Below are 26,500 nucleotides of genomic sequence, written 5' to 3' on the forward strand. Positions count from 1 at the left end.
TCCACAGAACAAACCAGAACACGTAGAACAATTCATAAAATCTCTATCAGCTGTACCTTCCCATTATTACAGTCGAAGTTCGAATAAGTTATACTTGCCAGTGGCATTCAAAAACCTAACTAATGTGTACAGCAGTGGCGTATACTGACTGGTTTTATGGTTAGAGCTATCACTAACCTTTATACCATCTGTACATTATTATTATTATTATTATTATTATTATTATTATTATTATTATTATTATTATTATTATTATTGGCATTAATGATACAGTTTTGACATTATTATACAGTCTTCAAATAAGAGAAAACCTTACAACACACTTTCCTTTTCTCAAGTAGATGAATATGATTTTCTCCATTAGCAAGACTTATAGGACAGAAAAACGATCGTACGTTTCCGTCGATCATTTGTTACATGAAGCATCCCTACATTTTGCTTTGACAGGTGCTAACCCAACTCAACAGAGGACATGGAAACTGTCCGAGTAATAAAGAACGATGGTATAGGCGATTACCCAACGAAGGAGCCTCAGTCTGGGAGAACCTTGGCAACGAAACGCAAATAATGAAACAAGTATTTATAACAGCTATGAGAACTATTACAAAATACTATTATAAAACACAAAATTTGCGTTGCGTTGACGCAAACTGCTACGGAACGACCCTCAAGGTATCCGAAACAATTCCCAGAGATCCTCAAAATGCCTTGTCATTACACGTATAATTTTCCTCTACTCTTAGCTCACGCCCAGTTAACCAATTTCTCTAGAGGCAACTGCTGCTACCTGGCAGCCCGTTCGTATGCTAGGGGCGGAGGGGGAGCGAAGGGGAATGCGGTGATACGGTTCTTGCTGTAGTAGCTAAAGAGTGGTTCCTGTTGTGTTGTCATATCGAATACCTTTTAAGTTAGCGAGTCAGACTGCATGCAAAGAAGTTAGTGGATCTTTTTAAATACGTTCTTAGAAACTTGTATCATTGAAAGAAGATACTAAAGTATGAACTTATCGATATAATTTAGTTTATATTATAATAACTTTATTTTGTAATATTCTAGGGCTACCGCCTGTAGGTCCGGTAGTCCACAAAATACGCCACTGGTGTACAGAATCTATGTTGCCTTTTGCAAAGAAAACAGAAATACTCCTGTAAAACAAGTGTTCAAGCATATTTTTAACAAGTAATTTAACATTGGAATTCATTGTCTGAAGAAAGACAAGCGCTTACAATGTCAAAACTATAAGCACGGGGAAAATAACGCTGATGATGTAGAATATGAACAGTACTTGAAAGAAAAAGAATTTGCAAAGATTACATTTGAAAAGGATCAAATTCGTGCTAAGGAAGACAAGTCATTTTTATGTGTATCTTTCGATTTGCAGAAAGTATTAAACACAACTCATGGAGAGAAAAATATGCTTCTCTACTACACAAGAAAATATACTATTTACAACTTAACAATTTATGAAAGTGGTACAAGAGATGGATTTTGTTACGTTTGGGGTGAAAGGGATGGAAAAAAGGGGATCTAATGAAATTTGCAGCGTTCTTTATCGATAACTGTGTACAGTTGATAAGAGAGGCACAATTCGAGAAATAGTTCTGTACTGTAATAGTTCTCCTGATTAGTACAAGAACAGGCAAGTAGGGCAATGTTATACTACTTTTTGAAAAACTATACAAGCATTTTATCTGTAATGATACATTACTTGATTCCTGGTCATACCAACATGCCAATTGACTCCATCCATGCATGCATAGAATCAAACTATAGAGACAAAATTGTGTGGGCTTCTTCTGAAGGGCCAACTATTATCACAAACAGCAGAATCTCACCAAAGCCATATAATGTCGAAGTGCTTTCTCACCATTTCTTACCAAATTGGAAAGAATATCAAGATTCCGTATTGCCAGATTCAAGAACAAGAAGCGTCAAAGGCAAACAACTGAGGATTCGTGAGGTGTGCAAGGTCCACCTATATAGAGGAAATGAAGAGGCTGATGTGTTCACTACACAGATGCCAATTCCTACAAGACTCCGTGAGAGACAAAAGAGAGGAACAAAGGACAGTTGTCAGTTGAAATGCCTCTACTCAAACCGTCTCCCAATACCAATACAAAAATATAAAGATTTGAACTCTTTGTGTGCAAAAGGAGTAATTCCCTCCAGATATCATAAGGAGTACAAAACGCTTCCCAAGAAAAACGATGTTCCGGACTGTTTAAGTGAAAAGGATGAAGACGAAGTGAATGATGAGCGTGAGCAAGGTATGAATATAAACATATTGAATTTAGTGTTTGATTATTAATCCTTTAGCGCGCAGCTTTTCATATATGCAAAGTTTACTTTGAAATTGTATTGCACCATGTAGATTCTAGTTCGGACATAGTACAGCAGCTTTGTGTATCAGCTAAGATGCCATTTCACTAATGAAGTTCTGAATTTCCCGCTAGATGTCATAGTAAGCCAGCGTTGGTCTCTCTGTATTACTTGCTGCACGCGTTGTCATATTGTCATCTTTGAGCTTTCTTTGCTCGTTTAGGTGGACACGTTTTGAACTGTTGATTTTTTCTGTTAGACAGAAGTGTAATGAGTGCAAAAGTGCAAGTGTGCTGACATTCGTCACGTTTTATTGGTTCTATCTGGTTTTAGTGGACTTTTCAGATGTCAACGCGCAACTCTGCATCCAACTATGCAAACACCATTAAATATCCCATAGACCACATATGCATTATTTTTTTTAATCCCTTGTTTCCTACACAAAAACCACTCCAAATTAAAAAACGATCAGTTTCATCGGAAAAAATGGTGCGTTAAAGGGTTGAAGTTTCTGGAAGTACTTTCCTACTAGTTTTCCCAGTATTTGTATAATTCATTGGACACTATTGGACCGTATAAATGAAACACATGAAGAAAGTAAAGTGTGAAGCCGACGAACGAAAGACAGTGAAACCTCTCTAAAGCGGACAGCCGTGGGGAATCAAAAATTGTCCGCTATAGAGAGGTGTCCGTCTTAGAGAGGTTTCGATATTTTCTTACGTAAATTAGTAAATAAGGTGATATGTAATTACAAACTATTGAAGGTAATTTATCAAACCGTTCTATGACTGGTCATGTCGACATCTGCGGATTCTCCACAAATCGCTTTGAAAGAAATTTTGTGTCTAATCCGAAACTTCTCTAACCACTCGTTCGAGACCTTGAAATCTGAAACATTCATTTCTGTTGCTACCTCCAAATTCTTAGCTTTTAGCATCGACCCTAACACAGGATTTTTTTTTTTTTTTTTTTTTTTTCATTCCGCTCTCTATAAAAACATTCACTTGCACACCAACTTTGTCCAATGAGACACTATTTTCATTGTCATTTTCACACCACAACTTTATTAACTTGTCTTGGTTTTATATTATCTGAGGAGCTTGTGTTTTACCGATACAAAAATTTTCAGCTATCCTTCGCACACCTCAGTATTCTTCGAAAATTCAATCAATTTGATTTTAACATTAGCGCTTCTCGTGGCATTTCGAAAGCTCACAACAACTTACACCTTATTGCTTATTCGATGCAGAATGACTTAAAAAGATTTCCGTCTACAAATAGAGGCACTAAGACAATATGCGAATACGCGGACAAAAAATACCAAACATGTCTTCTGCTTGATTCCAGCGGAACAGTAGAATGACGTGTCATCCCAAATGGCAGGCAACTGTCAATCACTTTTGATTCTAAAACAGGTTGGGTGGGAGTGAAATGCAAGCAAAGGATATGAGGGTGTTGTTAAACAAAGACGCTTCATCTGAGTTTCTGAACAGCCAGTTGACGGGGAAAAATGTTATTACAATGCTTCCTTGGTGATACATGTATGCATTTCTGAAAATGTATTTTTTCTGTACTTTTCAACTTGTTTCTAGAGAAAGTGTCCGTAATATGGAGGTAAATAATATCTATAGGAGACAGAAAAGACTGTCCGTATCCATACTAGAGAGTGTCCGCTTTAGAGAGGTTTGTCAACATGGTTTTTTCCTATTTCACTGTTTGGGGATTACAAAATATGTCCGTTATGAGAGGTGTCCGCTTTACAGAGGTGTCCGTTAGTAGAGGTTTCACTGTATTTAGGTTAGCACAACAGCTAATAATCTTTCATATGTTCATTTGATATTGCATTATTTCATGAATTATTTCATGTTTATTAATATAATTCGTTGTAAAAGTTGTTTTATTATTCAAGTAAAAAGATAGTAATGAAATAATAATTACATTGGTTATTATAAATGTATAAATTTGTTCGTTCATTCACTTAAACTACAAATGAGTATAAAGTAAAATGAAAAACTCTCAAAATCTTACATTTTTTTAAAATATCTATGCTAATTAGTGATTTTTTTTTTTTTTTTTTTTGACACGTGAGTAGCAGTTTTGTGATGATTTGGTACCATAATAATCTTTAAAGCTTATATAATAAATTCACAAAGTAATTTATTGCTCTCCTAGAAAGAAGACAAAAAAAGTGAAAATGAGACTTACAACCTTTCACCTTAACACCGTCGATGCAGAACAAAGGAAACTCAAGACAATGTTTCACTAACCGTTCAAGTTTGGTTTCTAAAGTAAAAGAACATTTACAGCTAATAAAATAGCTTAGTTATTTTTATTTCTACAATACAGAAATGTTATTGGTGATGTGATTCTTCAAGTAACGTAAAATTTCTCAAAAAGGACTCGTACTGATGAAAGTGGCAAGTAGTTGCTGAAACATTTATGGCCAAGATTATCATTTCTATTGTTTAAGGACGAATTCATTATTTCATTAAGCAATCTTAAAACTGTTCTTAAATACATGGGTGTAAGCATGGATCTGGGTTTCGTTGGGCATCATATTATGCAGAAATAAACTTAATACAATATATACACAAACACTGAAATGAGATGAATTTGGGAGCTTGAAACCATTTTCTCACTCCTCCTTTATGAAATTCTGCGCAGACTATTTCTTAAATATAAATATAGTTGTGGCTTGAACGAGTGCAGCGAATGATACCATTTTCTGAGTGAATGACGCCGGCTTCAAGAGTGACGGATTATATGGCTGTTCAGGGAAAACTGGGTAGCGTAGTGATTAATGCATAGGTACGGTACGCCGAAAATCCCGGGTTCGAGTTCCGGCTCCATCGTGCATTTTTCACTCTGTGTATTATCGAATTTACTCCTAGAGGAATTGGTGTAATAAAAACCGGTTCTTTCCTTCATTTGTCAATATATGTTAAATAGCATGTAACCTATGCTCGTTCCTTTCCAGTTTCTCCAGAAAATCATCTTCGTTCATTTTCTTAGTATCTCGTCTGACTGAGAACTTTTTTACCCCTTTTGAACGAATGTGACGAATTCGCGAAGTACTATTAATTCGTGCTTCCGTGACTAGAGGTGTAGCAGTGGCCGCAGGTGCCAATTGCAACGAATTCCCGACGTAACCGCTCAGCTCATCCTTGCTTAATCTGCCACATCTATTGACGATTTTGCCTACGTCTTTGTGGATGAGGATTTTGGCGGCAATAGAGGAACGCGTTCCTGCGCTTTTGCTTATTTCTTGTTTTGTTCCACTGGAAAATAGTGCTTATAATATTAAAAAAATTCTGACATCTATAAATGGTCATAGTGTGCATGAACGCAATGATGATCGTTTTGGACCAAACATTTCTTGAGGTATTACAGTAATGTTATTAAGACACTTTTTCTACACATACTAGAAATACATAGTGATAGAATATTTTTCGCATACTTTTCAGTTGGTCCGAGTTTAGTAACTTTAGTTCATGTAAAATATGTAACTGAATATTTTTTCAAACTATTTCGCGTAATTCCGGTATTAAGGAGTTAATTTAGCAGAGCACTATCTAGTCTTTGTTGCTGTACTCCCAAGAAACTTCGAATTTAAAATCTCAAATGGAAAGTTATCAAGTTTTGTTATCTTTCCTTTCCTCTCTAATTTTAAACAACTTAATATTTTACTATGAATTTATCTGAACGTAGTGAACATTCTTCACACCAGAACGAGAAACTTCGTTAATTTCCACTTTTTGACCAAGGAAACTAATATCTTTAATAACAGTATAATAATAATAATAATAATAATAATAATAATAATAATAATAATAATAATAAAATAGGGGGAAAATGTTGCGCTATTTTGTGTAAGATATATAGTTTAAATTCAATATAAGTCTTTTCACCATTTACTCAAGCTCCATATACGGGACAAACTCGTAGTTCCCTGAATCAGAATGATCAAGAGTGAAATTTTTGTTATTAGTTTTTTCTAAATATTTTTATTTTATTTATTTATTTTTCAATTTTGTAGTTCACTGTTTAAAACCAGGAGCCTTTAAGTTGGGAAAGATTAAAAGAAAAACAAATAAATGACTGGACATACCTGGAAACAGCCATGTAGCAACCACCCAAAGATAATAATGATATTCCAACGTGAAATACAATGACAGTAGCTCCGTATTCTTTCACAGCTCTTTTCAGTTTCTCTTTTCGCGATAACGAGCCGTGTTTCTCATTCACTGGTGAAGTACTTTGTGAATAAGCAAGATAATTCAAGCGTGAAATACAATTTCTTGAATCTATACATAGAGAGTGATACAAGGCCTTCTGCCCAGTTAATTGCTGCATATATAAAAGTGTGTTAGTATTTTTAGATAAACTGTCCCATAACAGTAAACTACTTTTCAAGTTTTTCTTATTGTGCATACCTTCTTCCGTTTCTTCTTCAGATTCTTTTACCATTGCTCTATAATGGGTGTTCTGAAGATCTTCTGCTATATACTTGTGGCCTTGACCCCAACTTCCTCCAGGCATATTTAAATGGGTTGGTGCTTTACCTTTAATTTTGAAAGGCTTGGGTACATTGGTCTGCATTACCGAATGAAGACTGACCATTCCCATACAATCATAACTATCAATACGTTGATCAATAACACAAGGTGGTAACTCGGCGGCCTGTTGTGATCGTGTTGAAGAAACACAACTTACTTGATCGCTCATAAAACGAGTGCCAAAAACACCTGCATGCTGAGAAAGAACCACAGGCGCTGAAAGATCGCGAGTGCGCTGTGGGGAAAACTGAAATTTCTTTCCGGCATTTAATTCTTCAACATTGGCTGGAAGAGGAATAGTGGCAACTTGAGGCAGAGACGCTGCTGCTGTTACATGCAGAGACTTAGCTGATGAGGAGCACTTGTCTTCGGAGTTTTCAGAATCTGAAATAAATAATATATATATACATAAAGAGTAACTTATTTAATTGCATTTATCGAAATTCAGAAAGAACAACATAAACGAACAGTTTTATATATATATATATATATATATAAAAAATCTCATACTACCATTTATCTATAAACGCAATGTATCAGCAATGTGCATTCCTTTTATAATTCTGAATCTGCCCACAGTATTTTCAGAAAAAATAAACAGTATATTAGTCAGCAACACTGAATTTTACGGGTTGTTTTCATATTAATTTCAAAATATTGCAAACTATAAAATACGGTATTCAACTTTTACACCAAACGAACGCAATAAGCTAAAACTACCTGTTTTTAAGAAAGAGATCTCATTTATTGTTCAGCAGTACATCTTTACATTAAGTATGAAACCATACATTTTGATTACATTTATCAATAAATGAAAAATTTCTTGGAAACAATAATTAGTTTAGATTATAGTACAGCATAATTGTTATTACAAGGCAAACAATCTCAGAAAGGAAAAAATCATTAAGCTTTTAAATAAATGTAAACTTTTAAACAATCTCATATTTGTCAAATTCAAGCCTAAAACTCTCCTTATCCCACATCCCCAAACGATGAAAGATATGACTACGGAAAACATGGGAAATAATACGCTCTCCCTTAAAGAAACTTGGGGAAAAGAAGTTTGACAGATACATAGGATGCAAACTCAGTCCCAATGAAGAGGATGGAAACTCTTGTAATTCTAATACATTCAAATCATAGAATCTGAAGCACGCATAATCTCAAGTACACTTTACTGTTACTGAATACATGTGATAATGCGCATTAGAAATTTGAAATTACAGTTAAACATCATATGAATACTTCTAAGTCCCCCACTAAAAAACACACTATTTAGTGACTACAAATGCCATTAAAGAAACTAATAACTTAAGCCCAAAAAGTAAAAACTGCTCAATTGGACTAAGAATCGAAGCCAAGTATCCGGTTTACTGTGCCTGTATGTTAATCACAACGCTACCTAGTCCGTTTTCTGATCAGCCAAAGACATTTTCAATTCTGAGGTTGGCGTATTTCTCCTGTCTTCCACATATTAACTTCACTTTCCATACAATAATAATAATAATAATAATAATAATAATAATAATAATAATAATAATAATAATAATAATAATAATAATAATAATAATTCGTCTTCTGATCAGCCTAGACACTTTCACTTCTCAGGTCGGCGCTCAGCTACAGATTGTGTGAGGAAAATTCTGTCATTTCTTCCGCCTTTTACATAAAATTGAACAATACTAGTTTTCTCAAGTTATTTAAAAATGAAATTGCATTCAAGTAAGTAATATTCTGGCTAAATTAAGCCACTTCTTAGGGTAGATCCCTACTTCTCGAAAAGAAAGAAAAAAAAAAAAACAAATCTTAGATCCAGTCGCCAATTCTGAAATGCTCTGTTTCTTTTAAAAAAAATAGTTTTACAAATCCCGAATGGACGACGCCAAATTTTATATACACGTAAAAAAATAAAAATATATAAATATAATAAAGTTTGTCTAACCCAAAACGCGCAACTAACCCATGCACGAAAAGAAAACTTCAGATTCTTTCTAAAGTAGTATACCAGTCATGAGATCCAGCAAATTGTTCATTTCGCCGTTACACATATATACAGGGTGATTCAATAAGAAAGTACCAGGCCTATATCGCAGCTAATACTGCACGTAGAGCCTTCAAACAAAAAATTGCATTACCAAATCGTATGTGTAGAATGCAATAAAAATAGTAGTGAGACCAGTTGGGGTCTCGAATACCTCCAACTGGGGGAAACTTCAAAATTTGAAATGGAAAGTGGTATAAACGTTGGAATCGTTCGAAAGGACATTAAATGTCATGCAACTTTTAGAGGACAAACTTTGTCATATCCTTTCCCATTTAGCCGCTCGAGGCGTTGTTGCAGACTTGTATCTGACTACCCGTAGCAGGCCTTTATCTTAGCTAATAATGCACATCAAACAAACAATTGAACTACCAAATCGTATGTGTAGACGTCAATAAAAATAGTAGCGACACCAGTGGCGTATCGTGAATATCTCCAACGGGGGTCATCTGCAAAATTTGACATGGAAACAGGCGCTGGTTGAGCCTCCATTGAAACAAGCGTACAATGGGAGAAACGTCGAGAGGAAACACGTTGGCATATTTCTTCGTCTGTGGCAGCAACACGATCGCATTACGAGGTCAAAATCAGATGATGAGAGGGTTTCTGCATGCGGAACCAAAGGGAAGAGCAAATACTGGTCTGAAACGAACGGGAAGTACAATTGTACATACGCGGAATCACACCGTATAAGTGGCGACAACAATGGCGTCAGCAAGAAACCACGACGGGGCGGGGGGGAGAAGGGTACATACTGTAACAGTAAGCAGAGGTACATTTGCTGCTGTTGAATGAAGCTCTAAATAGGGAACCAATGACATACGCAATATTTGAAGAAAGTTGTTTCCGTATGGCTGCGACAGAAGCGCAGTGGATGGAGGGAACTATGATGAGGGACAATGTACGATGCTATAACAAAACGGAAGAAGAAACTATTGGTTGTAACGAAGAAAGACGAACCGAAGTGGTGTTGCCAAAGCATGGAACAAAACATGGGGACAGAAAGCTGAGACGTTGCAATCAAGCCATTGGAGAATGAGTAAAGAGCTAAAGAATCAGCTTACCTTCTGCGGAGTGTAGTCGACGCCCCCTGGCTTTCACAAATGTTCAAAGTGATGTCCCCAAACAGCAGTACAGCGATTTATTCGCTGTACGTAATTGTGAGCAACAGCTTCCAACTCGGCCACGTTGATGGTCCAAAATGCGGTTGTAATGCGGTCTTGCATGTTGCGAATTGTAGTTGGTCGATTGACATACACAAGATCCTTAATTCGACCCCAGAAAAAAATAGTCCATACAAGTAAGATCGGGCGACCGCGGAGGAAACTGTGGATTGGAACCTCTTCCGATCCAGCGTTGCGGAAATAGAACATTTAGCTCTTCCCTACACATGGCAGCATTATGGGCTGGACAGCCATCTAATTGAAAACCACAGCGTCTGACGTATATGGAGCGGTACGTTTTTCAATAGCGGCTGTAGATGGTGTCGCAAGAAATCACGAAACATTGCACCTGTTATATGACCAGCAAAAAACCATGGCACAATGACCTTAGTCCCTACAATGCCACCCCACACATTAATACGCTATCGGTGTTGCCGATTGACTTCTCTCATCCATTGAGGATTCTCCGCTGTCCAGTAATGTGCATTGTGGAGATTCACGTTGCCACTACTGCAGAATGTCGCTTCATCAGTCCATGAAATGAAGTGAATGAAATTCGGATGTTTTCTCACGCGATTGACCACCCAGTTGCAGAACAGAAGCCGTAAATTACAGTCCACATCACTTAGTTCTTGATGCAGATAGAGGTGGTACGGGTGAAAATGTCATTTTCACAAAATACGCAGAACAATACCTTGACTGAAACCACGATCTCGTGCGATCTGCCGCGAAGATACATGAGGATTTACTGCAATAGCGGCAAGTACATCAATGGCAACGTACTCATTTTGTATGACTCTTCTCCGGACACCATAGCGTCCACGCATGTTGCCTGTCTGCCGCAATCATGCTGCTAATCTCCGCAGCAGATTGTGGGAAATAGCTTGTCGCTGTGGATAGCGTTCAGCGTATAATCGAGCTGCAGCCCTATAATTTTCCCGGCATTCCCCTAAAATAATGAGTATTTGGAATGCCTCCAAATTCGTATACCGCATGAGTGTTATTTACTACCGACACTTCCTACTACAATCACTCACACATCAACACAATCAAAGAAGTTTCACTGCTTGTGGAAGTTCGTATTCGTCCCGTTACGAGCTTGTAATGCACAGGGGTAGTAGAACTTAATGCATGACACCTTGTCCAGTACACGGACCACTTTAACTCACTGCAGAGGTTAATCACTCTCGGACTCTACACGGTTGTTACCTGTTTCGGCTACAGCATCGCTCTTTCTGCCCTCTGTCTGACATAGCAGCAATCGACTGTTTGAGGCCGCATAGACTGTTTTGAGTAAGGTCATGTACGTGTTAGCTACTGGATCTACAAGAGTACCACCACACAATCACTGGCAACGATAAATGAGTGTGCTGTTCGAAACAACAACAAACAAGCCCACAACACATGTTCCCGGATTTGGGAGATATTTCATATTGTACGTACGCACACAAGATACATCGCGCGTCTACTTCATTGTGGGTCTGGGCTACCCTTGGCTTAGGCCCCGAGTTAATCCTGCAAAGGGTCGGCAGTTGTTTGCCACGGCATGATTTGCACATACCCTCCCGGCATTCGCCTGGTGTGACTGGGGACACCCTCGCACCATCTGACTTTCACTTAGTAATGTGACCGTGTTGCTGCCAACGAGGAAGAAAGATGCCAACGTGTTTCCTCTCGACGTTTCTCCCATTGTGCGCTTGTTTCAATGGAGGCTAAACCAACCCCTCTTTCCATGTCAAATTTTGCAGATGACCCCCGCTCGTTCTTATTGACTCACCCTGTATGCATATATATATATATATATATATATATATTGATACAACGAAACATTCTACTCAAAATATAATATTAATTTGGAATAATTGCTTTTATTGCTTTCAGATAATATCACTATTACAAGCCATAGGATAGTTCAATCCAAATATCCAAGACGAAGAAAACTGCAATAATTTCATCAGAGATAAATTACAACAGTATTCCACATTGATGTTCATACATGTTTATGTTCTCATAAAATTTTAATCTGTACCCAAATTCTGAATGTATTATTCGATTTGATTAATTACAATTCAATAAAATTAGAATAATTACATTCTTTGGCTTTCATTATTTAATTAGACCGTTCAGACTGGAGCTTTTGTTCATTATAGTATTATGGATAGCCATCTACGGAATCTTATTAAGACTGACTGACAACACATTATACATATATATAAACCACGAAATTAATATGGACTGATCCAATGTAATCACTCCCTAACTGGCATAATGTGTGTCCCAGAATAATGAATAAATACAAAAGAAAACTAACCACCATAGTCCTTATGCATTGAATATATTGGTTGCATGTATTGCTACAATCTATCTTCTTTATAAATCAATTTCAAAGCAGTAGCCAACACTAAGCATCTCCGGCTATTACATCTAGCCATAGAAGAGAATACCATTACACTATAACTACTTCTCGATGATGATTCATGAAATATATACATATGAAATGCAGCTACAAATGAAAAAATATCTAAGGGACAGACTATTGGCATTACTACGGAACGCATTCTTAGCAATCTACACATCAAGACCTACAGATGGGAGACAAAACATTTGTATGCATTTTATCAGCACCATCTCTCAATCTAACCAAAATGATAATTACGAGTCAGTCTTGTTCTAGGAAGGAGAGCAAACTGAAGCTGAATTCCCATTGAACGGATACATGAGCCTAAATTATATTTCCCATGATTCCTCCTGATATTTATATAATAATAACTATTTCACTGACTGTAATAATTATCGAGGCATTTCTCTTCTGTCAACATCCTATAAAATCCTTTCAAATATTCTGTTAGCAAGATTGACCCCATACGCAGATGAAATTATTGGAGATTATCAGTGCGGATTTAGACGAAATCGATCAACTACCGACCAAATATTTACCATTCGCCAAATACTCGAAAAGAAGTGGGAATACAATACCCCGGTACATCAACTATTTATTGATTTTAGAAAGGCTTACGACTCGGTTAGGAGAGAAACATTATACAACGTTCTTACAGAACTTGGAATACCGAGAAAGCTAATTAGATTAATTAAGATATGTTTAAGTGAATCCCAAAGTAAAGTCCGGGTAGGAAAATTTTTGTCCACGAGCTTCCACGTCGAAAATGGCCTGAAACAAGGAGATGCGTTGTCGCCATTATTATTTAACTTTGTGCTGGAATACGCCATAAGGAAAATCAAAGATAGCAACCAGGGCCTAGAGTTGAACGGAATTCACCAGGTTATGGCATATGCTGATGATGTAAATTTAATAGGGGATGATAGGAGAACAGTAGAAATAAATGCAGAGATCTTATTAAACGCTTGCAGGGACATGGGTTTAGAAGTAAATGCAGAGAAAACTAAATACATGGAAGTGCGTCGGGACCGTAATACGGCAAATTGTGGAGGAGTTAAAATATTAAATAATGCTTTTGATAAAGTGGATACTTTCAAATATTTAGGATCAATATTAACAGACGAAAATCATATTCACGAAGAAATTAAATGTCGACTAAAAGCAGGGAATTCGTGTTACTATTCGGTTCAAAATCTCTTGTCGTCGCGAATTCTGTCGAGGAATTTGAAGCTTAAAATATATAAAACGATAATCATGCCTGTTGTTCTGTATGGTTGTGAAACATGGTCGCTTACTCTGAGAGAAGAACATAGACTGAAAGTATTTGAGAACAGGATCCTGAGAAGAATATTCGGACCCAAGAGGAACGAGAATGGGGAATGGCGGAAGCTTCATAACGAGGAACTACATAGTTTATACGGTTTACCCAACATTGTTAGGGTCGTCAAGTCTAGGAGGCTTAGGTGGGCAGGTCATGTAGCTAGAATGGAAGAAAGTAGAAACGCTTTCAAAGTCTTGACTGGTAGACCCATAGGAAGACGACCATTAGGAAGACCTAGGCGCAGATGGGAGGACAACATTAAGATGGATCTCGCAGAGATAGGAATACAAAGTAGAAACTGGATGCAATTAGCTAAGGATAGAAGTCAGTGGAGAGCTTTTGTGAACGCGGCACTGAACCTCCGGGTTCCATAGGCCATAGAGTTAGTTAGTTAGTTAATAACTATTTCTCAATATGACGTAATGAAAATTATATTGATTCTGGCTGATAGGAAAACTGACAGCAGAAAGAAAATTTGTTCGAAATCAACATTATATCAAAACCGAATGTTATAAAGCTGTAACAACTGATTTCATTTTCTGGGAAAGAATAAAGAAGTGGAGACATTTCTAGGATATGGATAAGATGCGTGACGCAACACTAATTTAGTTACACATTTCAATAACTTGAGACATTTGTATATTTAACTAAGTTGAAATTGTCATCACAGTTCCTACACATGCACTATATTATCACGGTAGCATTATGATTATAGCTCCGTCGCCATCTTGAGCTGACAACTTCAATCTCTGGTAATTAAATATAGCAAATTAGGCTACCTGAACTGCAGGTACTTTTACTCATAGGCATAGAAATCTTGACACAAGTGAGACTCCGACTCTGCTTTCCTCTCTTTCAGGGTGGGATTCCAATGATGTCCTGATTCCTACGTCTATTAGATTCTGGTCCACTTCAAAGTGGCATCCATCGAACCAATAGGTCGGTGGTGTAGCCGAAACAGGTTAGACAAAATTTTAACGGAAACCTCCTTAAACACCAAATGCAAAACAGGTTCAGCCGAGATGTTAATTTAGTCACAGGTTTAGTTCTAATTTGCAATAATTTCCGTCTTAATTTTTAAATTTCCAGGAGGTCTCTACCACGGACTCCTAGTTGATTATATTTTCTTCTTCTTCTTCTTCTTCTTCTTATATATATATATATATATATATATATATATATAGATGGTGATCAGAAAAATGGAAACACCTATAGTTGGCAACACGTCAGATGTATGGGTAGCAGTGATGTCGTGGCGCCCGCAGCGCCGGACCGCTGGTGGTGGTGTGTTAGGTCGGTCTCCATACTACGTCAGGCGCAGTGGAACAGCAGTGTCCAGTGGCTGCAGCAGACGGAGGTAGTGTAAAATGGGAGACCTCTCAGATTTTCAAAGAGGGCAAATTGTTGGTGCGCGGTTATGTGGAGTGAGTGTGACGGCAGTGGCTACTGTGTTAGGTGTGTCGCGTGGGACAGTGTCGAAAGTGATGACGGCCTACACAACACACGGGAAAACCACATAGGGGAAGCGGAACAGCGGGCGGAAGAAAATCATGAGTGACAGTTCACGCCGGATATTAAAGCGCATTGTCACGCAGAACCGTCGTGCCACTGCGGAGCAAGTGACGGAGGAACTCAATCAGCACCTCCCCCACCCTGTTGCGACAATCACAGTCCACCGCGAATTACATGACATGAACTTACGGGGTCGTGTTGGACGGACCAAACCGCTCGTCAGGGACCATAACGCTTTCGCACGCCGCAAATGGTGCCGCGACCATGCAACTTGGACCGTTGAGGACTGGAAACGTGTGATATGGTCGGATGAGTCATCCTTCACCCTATTCTCAACCACGGGCCGTGTTTATGTGTGGGGAACGCCCAAAGAAGCTTGTGATCTGCAGTGTCTCCGCCCAACTGTGAAACATGGCGGCGGCTCGGTGATGCTGTGGGCCGCCATATCATGGTTTTCATTGGGTCCTGTGGTCACACTTAGCGGACGAATCACTGCCAACGATTATGTTGCAATTTTAGGAGACCACTTGCATCCTATAGTCCGGATGTTGTTCGCAGACAATGACGCCATCTTCCAGGATGATAATGCACCCATTCACACAGCTGGCGTTGTTGCAGCGTGGTTTGAGGAACATCGGGATGAAGTTCAACCCTCCCCTGGCCCGCCCAATCCCCAGATCTCAACATAATTGAACATCTGTGGTCCGTCTTGGAAACACGACTCCGGCGACGATTTCCACCTCCATCCTCTCTCACAGAACTGGCCGATGCCCTGCACGAGGAATGGTGTAAAATTCCACTTGCTACCACTCACGACCTCTATGTCTCCATCCCATGTCGCATCAAGGCTGTTCTGAAGGCGAAAGGTGGCCCGACACCATATTAATCTGGTAAGTTGCAATTTCGTTCAGGTGTTTCCATTTTTCTGATCACCATCTGTATATAACATAACTACTTGCACACAGTAACTATATATGGTGATTATTTAGAAACACCTACGAATTATTCGCTATTGCAACCATGTATATCTTATTATTATTATTAAAATTGCATCCTATCCCTTTTCTGTTAAACTTTACCGTTCTAAATACGTTCAGGATAATTTCACCTCTCTCGCTTATTGGGTCAGGTAAGAACATAGCTTTCTAAACACAAGAGTAACGCATTACTTTTATTATATGAATAGCAACTGTCGTCATCAGTCTCAAGCTTCATTAACACGAAGATGATGATGCTAAATGCTCACTGACAACACCCATCGCAAACGCGAATTCTGGTAAGCATTGGAATATTATAAAACTTTACAGTGTACGTAATCCAATCTACAAATTTATTATTTACATCTTATGTCGGTCTTATGTACTAATTTACGCTATTTTGATGTTGCAGATTTATGAAAAATGAAATGAAATCTTTGAGTTTTACGTCCCACGGTTATGCCGGTTAGGCTAAAGGAGACGGTGATGATGAATAATGAATGAAATGGTGGAATGAAGAAAGTGGGAGGAAACGGGAGAACCCCGAGAAAACCCACGCACACGGTGTTTGTCCACCACAAAGTTCACTTGGCGGGGGCTGGGATCGAACCCAGGACCCCTAGCACCAGAGGTGAACGCTCTACCACTGAGCCACCGCGGCCCCTCTGTTGCAGATTTAGTATAACTTGCCAATGTCAGTATTATCGCGGTGATCTTATACTAAAGTTTACGAAAGTGACATCACGCGTATTGGTTTGTTTACTTTCACACGAACAATAGCAAGTCAACAGTTTCCTACGGCTTAGGTCAAGAATAATAACCCAAAAGCAAGTATAGTGAATCCAAGAAAGAATCAATGGAAAATTAGCCTAACAACAAATACACTCCAATAAACATATTAACGGTATCAACGCTGCACTAATCAACTATACGGGGGCACATAATAGTAACACAGACAACAAAAAACAAAAAAACAAAAAAAATCAATGTACCGTTACCGATAAACCGGTACGTTACAAAATAAATTCACTTTAATAATAATAATAAAACCCACTTTCCAGGATTTTTTCTCATAGAGCAGAAATCTGAAGAGCAGTTTATGACAACTGTCGAGCATTCAAAATTCTACACTATATGATTTTTAAAAAAATGCTATCCTACTTTCCCTTTAAAAATAAATAAATACATGAAATTATGGGAAATGTAGTAACGAGTTTTGCTAATGGACTATATTTGAATAACATTTACGCATGTAAGCTTATAAAAATGGCTTTAAATTTCACGGAAAATCTTTAAATAAAAATCAGAAGAAAGGATATTTCTTTACATCCCTGATTTATGGAAATTGTGCATAAGTTATCCCTTATTTTTAGAAATAACAGTTCAATATAGGGTTGCCAGATTTCCAGGAGCCCAAGTTCGTATATCCTTCGGGTTTGAGGACCAACAAACTAAATCTACGGGCTTTAATATAACCTATAATTATCTATGCCATTTACATCTATGTTGTACTTACATTGTTAGTCAGTGTAAATTATTTACAAGAATTAAATTTTCGTTGTAACAAAAGCCAAGGTTCACATTTCTTTCATTGTTGTGACGGATGTATTATCGCGCGGCACCAACACTATTTTTATTTAATGATTTGACAGATGTAAGAAACTAGTTTAGATAGAACGAAATACACTTCTTACTGCTAAGCACAAGCGATGAGAAGAAACAATTATCAGATTAAGATCACTTTAAGGTCATAGGTGATCTGGATTGACAATTTAAGCCTCTTGAAGAAGTATCTCAAAAGAGGCTGAAAAGAAAATGAGACGTTTTAAAATGAATAATATCCCCACTTGATAGGGAAGAAAGTAATAATTGTTCTAAATTATGAAGTGCGTTTTTCGAGAAATCTATTCGAAATAATACAGTGTATTCTCGTTCGCTATACCAGTCAGTAATGAACATGTTGTACGAGCGTTTAGTGTAGTGGAAGCTTTATGGTCAAACGATAGAAACGGAATATGAAGAAAGCTGGTGATGGCCAAAATTTGTGTTCAGATGAATTTGAAGAGAACCTATCAAGACTTTCGCAAAATATTTATGGAAAACAGGACTCTTCTTCATGCATCAAAAAAGTGAAAAAATAAAGATAACCACTTACAATCATGTATTGGCTGGATGTAGTTTAGCGTTCCCTTTTGTACCGACGCACCATGATACGGGATCTACAATTTAAGATGGAATCTGAACCACCTAACGCGTTAAAATTTCAAGGCTCTCCCAGCCACTACACCAGGAGAGAGGACTATGATCACTCATGTGTGTTATATTCATTTAATTTGGTACAGTAGAATATACTTTGGTTGGTAGTAACGGTAGTATTAGTATAACTAGTAATGGTTATTAGTGTTCGAAATAACGGTAATAGTAACCTGAAAAAAAAAAAACTTCGGTTTAAAATTAGTGTATTCTAATTACACAAATGTCATCTCCAGTCTTTCCTTTAGCACAATCTGTCAATCCTAGTTCAGTACCAACTTAAGAAGCCCTTAGAAGTTTCTCTGCAACCGCACTAAAAACAACTACATAATGATACATTAAAGCACTTTGAATATAGTTTAGCGTTTACTACTATCCACCTCTACAATCCTTTGTATAATTTGTTTTCTTTCAACATTCACATCCAATTCTCCTCCTTTTCAATATTTTTTCTTTCCACTTACATTTTTACTATTTCTAAATCTTTCATCAGACTTTCTAATCATCTCTGTTTCGGTCCACCTCTTTCTCTGTTAGACAATATTTTCTTACCTACATTTCTTTACCTGGGGAGGAGTAGTCTATTACCTTCCATTCTTCCTACTCCGTATGACAATTCCTAGCGAACGAACACATATTAATTCATAATTTCAATTCACAACACAGTTCCATCTGTGAATTGAAATAAACATACTGTAGAGGGCACTAGTGAGCCGCTACATCTATGTTCAGAGAGAAGTATCGATGTCAGGAAAAGACTGTGATACTAAGTGACAAGGTACAAGGATCAGTTGGTACACAACATATCTGTACTTATTACAGTACATTGAAAGCAGTAAATATTCAAAGTTGAACCGTCAGCAGGCCAGCCTCCTTGATTCAACGATGACACCACGTATTATCCTTAGAGACAAAGAAGACAGTCACTGCTCTTCCACCTGCTGATTAGCGAAGCATCGTGATTTCAGGAAGAGCGTCATTAACTAACGCAACCCGAAGGGTCAAGATCAGGACTATATGCTGTGGCATCACTTTGATGCCACTAGGTTTCTGTATTTTTTGTTGTACTTTTCGAGCCGAATGTAGTTTTTCGTTATCCTGTTGCAGGAATGCTTCCGCTTCAGCAATGCACGAGTTTTTGACTAGTGCAGCATACATCCGCTCCAACTGATTTGACTTAAAGGTCTATATTGATGATATGACTGTTAAGAATGAACTCGAAGTGATTCCTCATAGTTCCATCACACACAGAGCATGACTATGCTTGAAACGACCGTTTTGACGATCTGTTTCCGAAGTTGGCCCTTGCTCAACCACTGTTTTCCTACTGCATCTTCCCCTTTCGCAAGCCAAATGTTCTGGGTTGCTATAGCAGCGTTATGCCCAAGTTTGAGTTCATACAGTAACAACTCACGTAACACATATTGTTGAGCACTCATGGTCACTACCAGCAAAGACTGACTGAAAATAATGTCGGATAGGTGGCCTCCGTGTTAAATAGTCCGCCTGCCACACTACATCTTGGGCTAATTTAATCTTATACTTAAGGTCGATCACGGTGTATATATGCGCATCCTCTTTGCGTTGTGAAAATATTGCAAGACTCACTTTTGTAACTAGTTCCTAAACAGAGCATTTTGTCTTTCCTCCTACTCATTACTATTAATTATGCAGTACTGGTTACCAGACGTTGTTAAACACTCACTGTCACTGCCATTAAAAAATTGACTAAAGATCTGAAGATACAGACGGAGTGGCAGTCTCCGTGTTAAACAGTCCCCTCGCCACATAACTTACCTCTTGGGCTAGCTTAACCATGTACTTACGGTCGATAATGGCGTATACGCACCTATTGTTTGGGTTATGGAAATATTGCAAGACTCATGACTCAACTTGGAGCACTTTTGAGATATAATCAAATTATAGTAGACATCGTTATTAGTGCAATACTTCCGTGCAAAATGAAAATGCTGGTGGAAGGAAGTGTTTATCTACGCGATTATGATTGTAGCAGAGCTGTTGGTCTGTTTGAGTCAGGTCAAAGTATTACCAAGATTGCAAGAATGTCATTTTCCCGACTACAGAGAGCTGCCGTTTAAAAAAAAAATTACGACTCTGTGCGACAAGTGATTCTGGACATAACATTATGTGGGGAGAACGGAGAGCACGATATCATCCTCAGCACACCCATGAATGTGACAGGTATGGAAAGTCGTAAGTTACTGTATAGGCAGGCATAATGATAATGGAAGAACACTGCACATATCCATTGATTGAGATCGGCACGGGATACTTGGGTTGTTCGATTCCCGTTGGGAGCTCATGTGGTTTGAATCCCCGTTAAGCTGTAGGCCCACGTCTTATATAGTCTCACTGCTGAGAGGGCTCTAAACTCAAAACCATTTCAATCCGTGTCTGGAGAATAGTATTCCACCGAGATCGTGAAAGGACATGTTCGACTTTCCATGGTGCAGTAAGTCCTGGTTTTATTAAGGTAAGTGACAACGAACACCCACATTTAACTGTCGAAACTGAAGAAACACTGAAGACTTGAGGACACAAAGCGTATAGATTGGCCAGGGTATACCCCACATCTTAACCCATCGAACATGTCTGGGGTGCTTTTGGAAGACGAGCTGAATAGAGCAATCCACCACCCGACACACTCCAGGCTTTCAAAACTGCCCTTAAAGAAGAATAGGACAACACATCCCAGGCTCTCGTAATCTCTTGAACACTCATCGACAGCATGCCAAATAGAGTGCAGGATGCTGTGCTATCTGACGTGGTTATACGCCTTTCTGATGTGATCAGAGCCCCTGTACTTATAGCAACCTGTATTTCATGTCCTCTCTCCACATTGTTTCGGATCTTCCTTTTGATTTATCACGTCCTGTTTTACATTACTAAGCTTCTGCTGATGACAATTTCGTGTGTTTGTCTTCATTTGTGGCTGGCTTGTATTATCCAAAACTTCATTCTGGACGAATTCCACTTCTTTCGAATGCTGTTTCTCCCTGAATTTCGTTAGAACTTTCTAATCTTAAGTTAGAACTTCTGATTTAGTTCCATCACCGAACCGTTACCTATAATCTAAGTAATGAATATTCCAGCATACATGTAAAATAACACCAACAGGAATTAGAGATTACAACGAGATACTTTGTATCGGTTGATAATTACTTGTATCTTGGGCAGAAAGTGCTTCTACACAAGCACTATACCTGATATAATGTTACTTAAAAAAAATAACAAAAGAAGAATGTTTTTAATATGTAAGAAATATACATTATTATTGTATAGTTGGTTACTATGTAGTTGTTTATAGATACTCAATGGACATGTTTTGATTGCAAGTCAGTTTGTGTGAATATACGTTAAAGGAGAATCAACGAATAAATTATCTAATACTTATCATGGACTTGTAATTTCAGTAGAAAAGGTGATAAAACTAGTGAATATAATTACGGAAGATATTTTAAGGTGTAAACAATTATTGCCACTAAAGATTTACTTATACTATTAGTCGAACCAGGGTTGACGACTACCTTTGGTGAGTCGTCGTAAAATTTTTGGTTTACCTCACCCGGGATTCTTGTAAATTCATATCCCGAAGTCTAAAGTAAGGGTGAATTTACCTCAGTAAGAAAGTTCATGAATACGAACTCAACCGTTCTTAGAAGTGGCAGAGTAATCCCAAGAATAATCATGATTGATGAGACAGTAGAGAATGAAACTGTTGACAGTGTTGACAACAGGCAGAATACAGCTTCTATTGCACCTGGAATGTTGACATTAGAAGACAGAATTCTACTAGCATTACAGCGACAAGAACAACGACTGGAACAAAATTTAACTCAGATGTCTAACGAATTAAAACAAACGGTCCAGCAAAAGTCAGAAGAATTGAGTAAAGGATTAGAGCGCATAGATCAAAAGTCAGAAGAATTGAGTAAAGGATTAGAGCACATAGATCAAAAGTCAGAAGAATTGAGTAGAAGATTAGAGCAAATAGATCAAAAATCAGAAGAGACGAAACAATCTGTTATCCAGGCGGTGAGAGACATCACATTACAGTTTGATGAAAATCTAAAAAGATTATCTGAAGATTGCCAGGATAATTACAACCATGTAATCCAAGAAGTCAATTGTGTAAAAAAAGGATTTGGAAGTAATAGAATCTTCTGTTCGTCAGCAAAAGATTCAGGTCACTGATAATTCTAACCAAATACGTGCAAATACTCAATTGATATCTACCTTACAAGAGGAAATTAGGACGCTACAGATTAAGGACAACGCATACCACAACAACATGGTTAATGATCGTTTGGAGTTCCCTTGTTCACAAGAGATGCCCTCGCATTCACCCGCAGCAGATCGACGTGGACCTTACGTTATCTCTTCTTCAAGTAATCCATCCGATGAGCACATTATTTTGGAAAGAATTCATCCAAGGAATACAGATGGGCGGAAAAGAGATGGTGGAACCACGCATAACGCAGTAGGTAGAAATTGTCACTCAACACGAACACGAAATGGTGAAAGGAATGTAAAGTTAAGTGTAAAGATGAGCGAAATACGTGCTATGAGTAAGTTTAGTGGTAAATGTAATGAAAATGCTACTTCTTTCCTAGAAAAATTTCAGGATGAGTGCAGTATAATGTGTATAGATAAATCGCAATATATGAAACTAATCCCTCATTTATTACTCCCACCATGTTCTTTATGGTTTAAAGCAGTACGGGATCATGTCAATACATATGAGGAATTCAAAGCAGCGCTGATTGCAAATTACGAAAACGACTTTTTACTTGCAAACAGAGATGCCACGATTAGAAACCAACCTTTTAATCCTCGCTTGCACAAATCTGTTGTTGATTTTGTTGTAAATACGTATAACGAATTAAAAGTCGTAAATCCGTTGCAATCGGAATCTAGAGTGATTGCATCTATTCGAAATCTACTACCGTTTAAATTACAACAAATCCTGTTTTCTACGCAATGCATAAGTTTTAATCACCTATTAATGCTTGTCCAATGTTATGAAACTCAATACCATGCACAGAATCATCAAGCGGGATTAGGCAAAATTAAAAATAATTCAGATCACCTTGTACCTGTTCGGAATCTAAATATCCGTAATGTGAACGATACGGAACATAACCTAAATCGAGCAAATTTAAACAATCAGAACGAGCAAAATAGGCAAAGATATGTTGGGAATCCACCTAACCTAACCAATCGTGACAATAATTATGTCAGATCACTTAATCGAAGTAGACTCAAAAACAGTCGAAATACATGGCGAAATTCCAGAAATACAGTAAACTACATGGATAGACGTAATCGTAATTCAAGAGATGGCACTTCGTATCAAAATCAAAACAATGACGCAATTCATGTACAAAATAATGCGGAACATAATCACGATTGTGCAGTACAATGTACTTTATTAGAATCATATGCAAATACGAATTTAAACTGACTGCAGTTGATGTAGTAAGGGTTAAACCCATATCAGTTATAGATTCTTATGAACATTTATCTTCAAATTTATGTGTTAATGTCAATAATGAAAACAACCCTTATGACTTTGAAGTACAACACATTAAAGGAGTAGGTAATGGACCCGTAGATACTTTATTACTTCTGTTTCAATAAATGATAATTTTCAAATGATTTTAATTCTTTCTTGTTAATGTGAAGAATTATAGTTCGATTAATAATTGATTAAAAGCAAAGGTTATTTATATTATATTGATTTGTGTTGAAACTTAATTATCAAAGATTATGTTAAGTATAAGGTTCATTCTATTAAGCTAGTTATTCGACGACTGTCTTCATGCGCCACCTTATATGTTACTCGAATAAGATTCTTCTGTATTATGACGCCTTATTGATACGATGTATACTGTAAAATATCATCTAAAGTAATTACTATATAATGCGCCCTAGAAAGATCAAACATTGTTATCATCACCGTTTTTATTAATGATTGAAACTGTCGATCATTGTAATGTGTTTTAAAATGAAATTCTCTCTTACATTTTTTGACTTCGCACCCTTCGTTGATTATATTAGTAAGCGACGACGTTTTTATAATAAAAGATAAATATTAAAGGAATAAAAGACTTATTATAAATGTATTTATATGAAGGAAACTTAATGAAGTTATATACGAGGGGCGATCAAAATGTAAAAGACACAATTAATAGAATACCATTATTATAAACGGACCAGTGGTTCTTAAATATAAAAGTCAAGCTCGCTTATAACTTTTATATCTAGTCCCATCATCGGGCGACATTTTATACAACGAGATACTTTGTATCGGTTGATAATTACTTGTATCTTGGGCAGAAAGTGCTTCTACACAAGCACTATACCTGATATAATGTTACTTAAAAAAATAACAAAAGAAGAATGTTTTTAATATGTAAGAAATATACATTATTATTGTATAGTTGGTTACTATGTAGTTGTTTATAGATACTCAATGGACATGTTTTGATTGCAAGTCAATTTGTGTGAATATACGTTAAAGGAGAATCAACGAATAAATTATCTAATACTTATCATGGACTTGTAATTTCAGTAGAAAAGGTGATAATACTAGTGAATATAATTACGGAAGATATTTTAAGGTGTAAACAATTATTGCCACTAAAGATTTACTTATACTATTAGTCGAACCAGGGTTGACGACTACCTTTGGTGAGTCGTTGTAAGATCTTAAGTAAAGGCACTGTTACTATATTTGTCTATAGAAGTGGCTTTTAATTGCTAATCTGTGAAATCATTTTTACTAGTATCACTAAGAGTATTTTACTAGGTCTTCCAACATATCTCCTGCTTTTGCCAGTCCGCGAGTATCGCAAGGATTAAAACTACTGGTCTACGCAAGGATTAAAACTACTGGTCTATAGCATATGTAACTACGGTCTGATTCTCAGTAACGAGTTCTTTATGCTATGCGTCTGAATTGGGTATTGAAACTAAGTCTGATCCTATAATTATTATGTCTAGTATAACATAAGCAAAAGTTTTAACATTTTTCATGCGTTATTGAAATAGTTTCTTTTATAATTATTATTTACCTGCATTTCTTCTTTCGAATTTCTTATGGCTCCACCTGAAGGAAGAACTGCCAACAACTGCCCCTTTCCCATGATTACAAAACTTTTGGAACTGTATGCCCAACATTGTCACAACACTGAAAACACAGATGAATAACATTTAAAAAATAAATAACAGATCCAAAGGATGTATAGATCTATAAAGATTTTTTTTTTTAATCAATATTCACTCGATATGCTACAAAAGTCCTCTTCAATGGAATTTTTCAGACTCCTCTGCCTTCTTTTTCAATCACAGAAATGGATTAAATGTCTAAAAACAAAGGTTATTTACAAATTCATTGTAACAAAACATTCCCTGCTAAACTCATTGGCCCTTTGCTCTTCTCAATCATTTTTACGATTGAAAAAGAAGGCAGTGAGCCTTTTAAACACTTCGTTCAAAAAGAATTATATACGGCATTTCGATTAAGTCTATCGAAATGCGTGCTATTTATATAGAAATCTATAACTCCAAGCGTGAAATACAGATAATACGTCAGTTGATCAATAGAATCAACAACAACTATGCAGGCAATTTTCTATTTCCTTTTAAGATACTGTGCTTCACTTTTAGGTAATATAAACATGATATCAAAGAAATGCTTGATTTCAGAGAAACTAAAATATTAACTGGAAATCGCGTAAGAAAAAGTATAAATAAAAATATGACCAGATGGTCGAAAGTAGTTATGAACTTCCAATAACGTATGTTTTCGTTAATTGTTCTTGTTGATTAGCGTCCGCGTCTTTTCGTGGGAGATCTCAGTTCGATTCCCGGCAGGAATTCGTTTGGTTTCCACGTTAAGCTGTAGGTCCTGCCTCATATAGCCTCACTGCTGAAA

The 26,500-nt window shown here is 37.1% G+C and overlaps 1 protein-coding gene across 4 annotated transcripts in view; it reads right to left on the reverse strand.

Moving 5' to 3' along the window:
• Positions 1–26,500, reverse strand: part of LOC145675143 (uncharacterized) — a 42,014-nt gene that overhangs the window by 4,023 nt on the left and 11,491 nt on the right. For all 4 annotated transcript variants that reach the window (XM_081745522.1, XM_081745517.1, XM_081745513.1 and 1 more), the window contains 2 exons: positions 25,638–25,753; positions 6,428–7,259 (listed from right to left, as the gene is read on the reverse strand). In XM_081745522.1, the coding sequence (XP_081601648.1) occupies positions 6,428–7,259; positions 25,638–25,743 (938 nt within the window). In that variant the 5' untranslated portion in view covers positions 25,744–25,753. The remainder of the gene's footprint in view (positions 1–6,427; positions 7,260–25,637; positions 25,754–26,500) is intronic.

This window comes from Thermobia domestica, chromosome 2, assembly GCF_964235325.1.
Source record: "Thermobia domestica chromosome 2, izTheDome1.hap1.1, whole genome shotgun sequence".
Taxonomy (NCBI): domain Eukaryota; kingdom Metazoa; phylum Arthropoda; class Insecta; order Zygentoma; family Lepismatidae; genus Thermobia; species Thermobia domestica.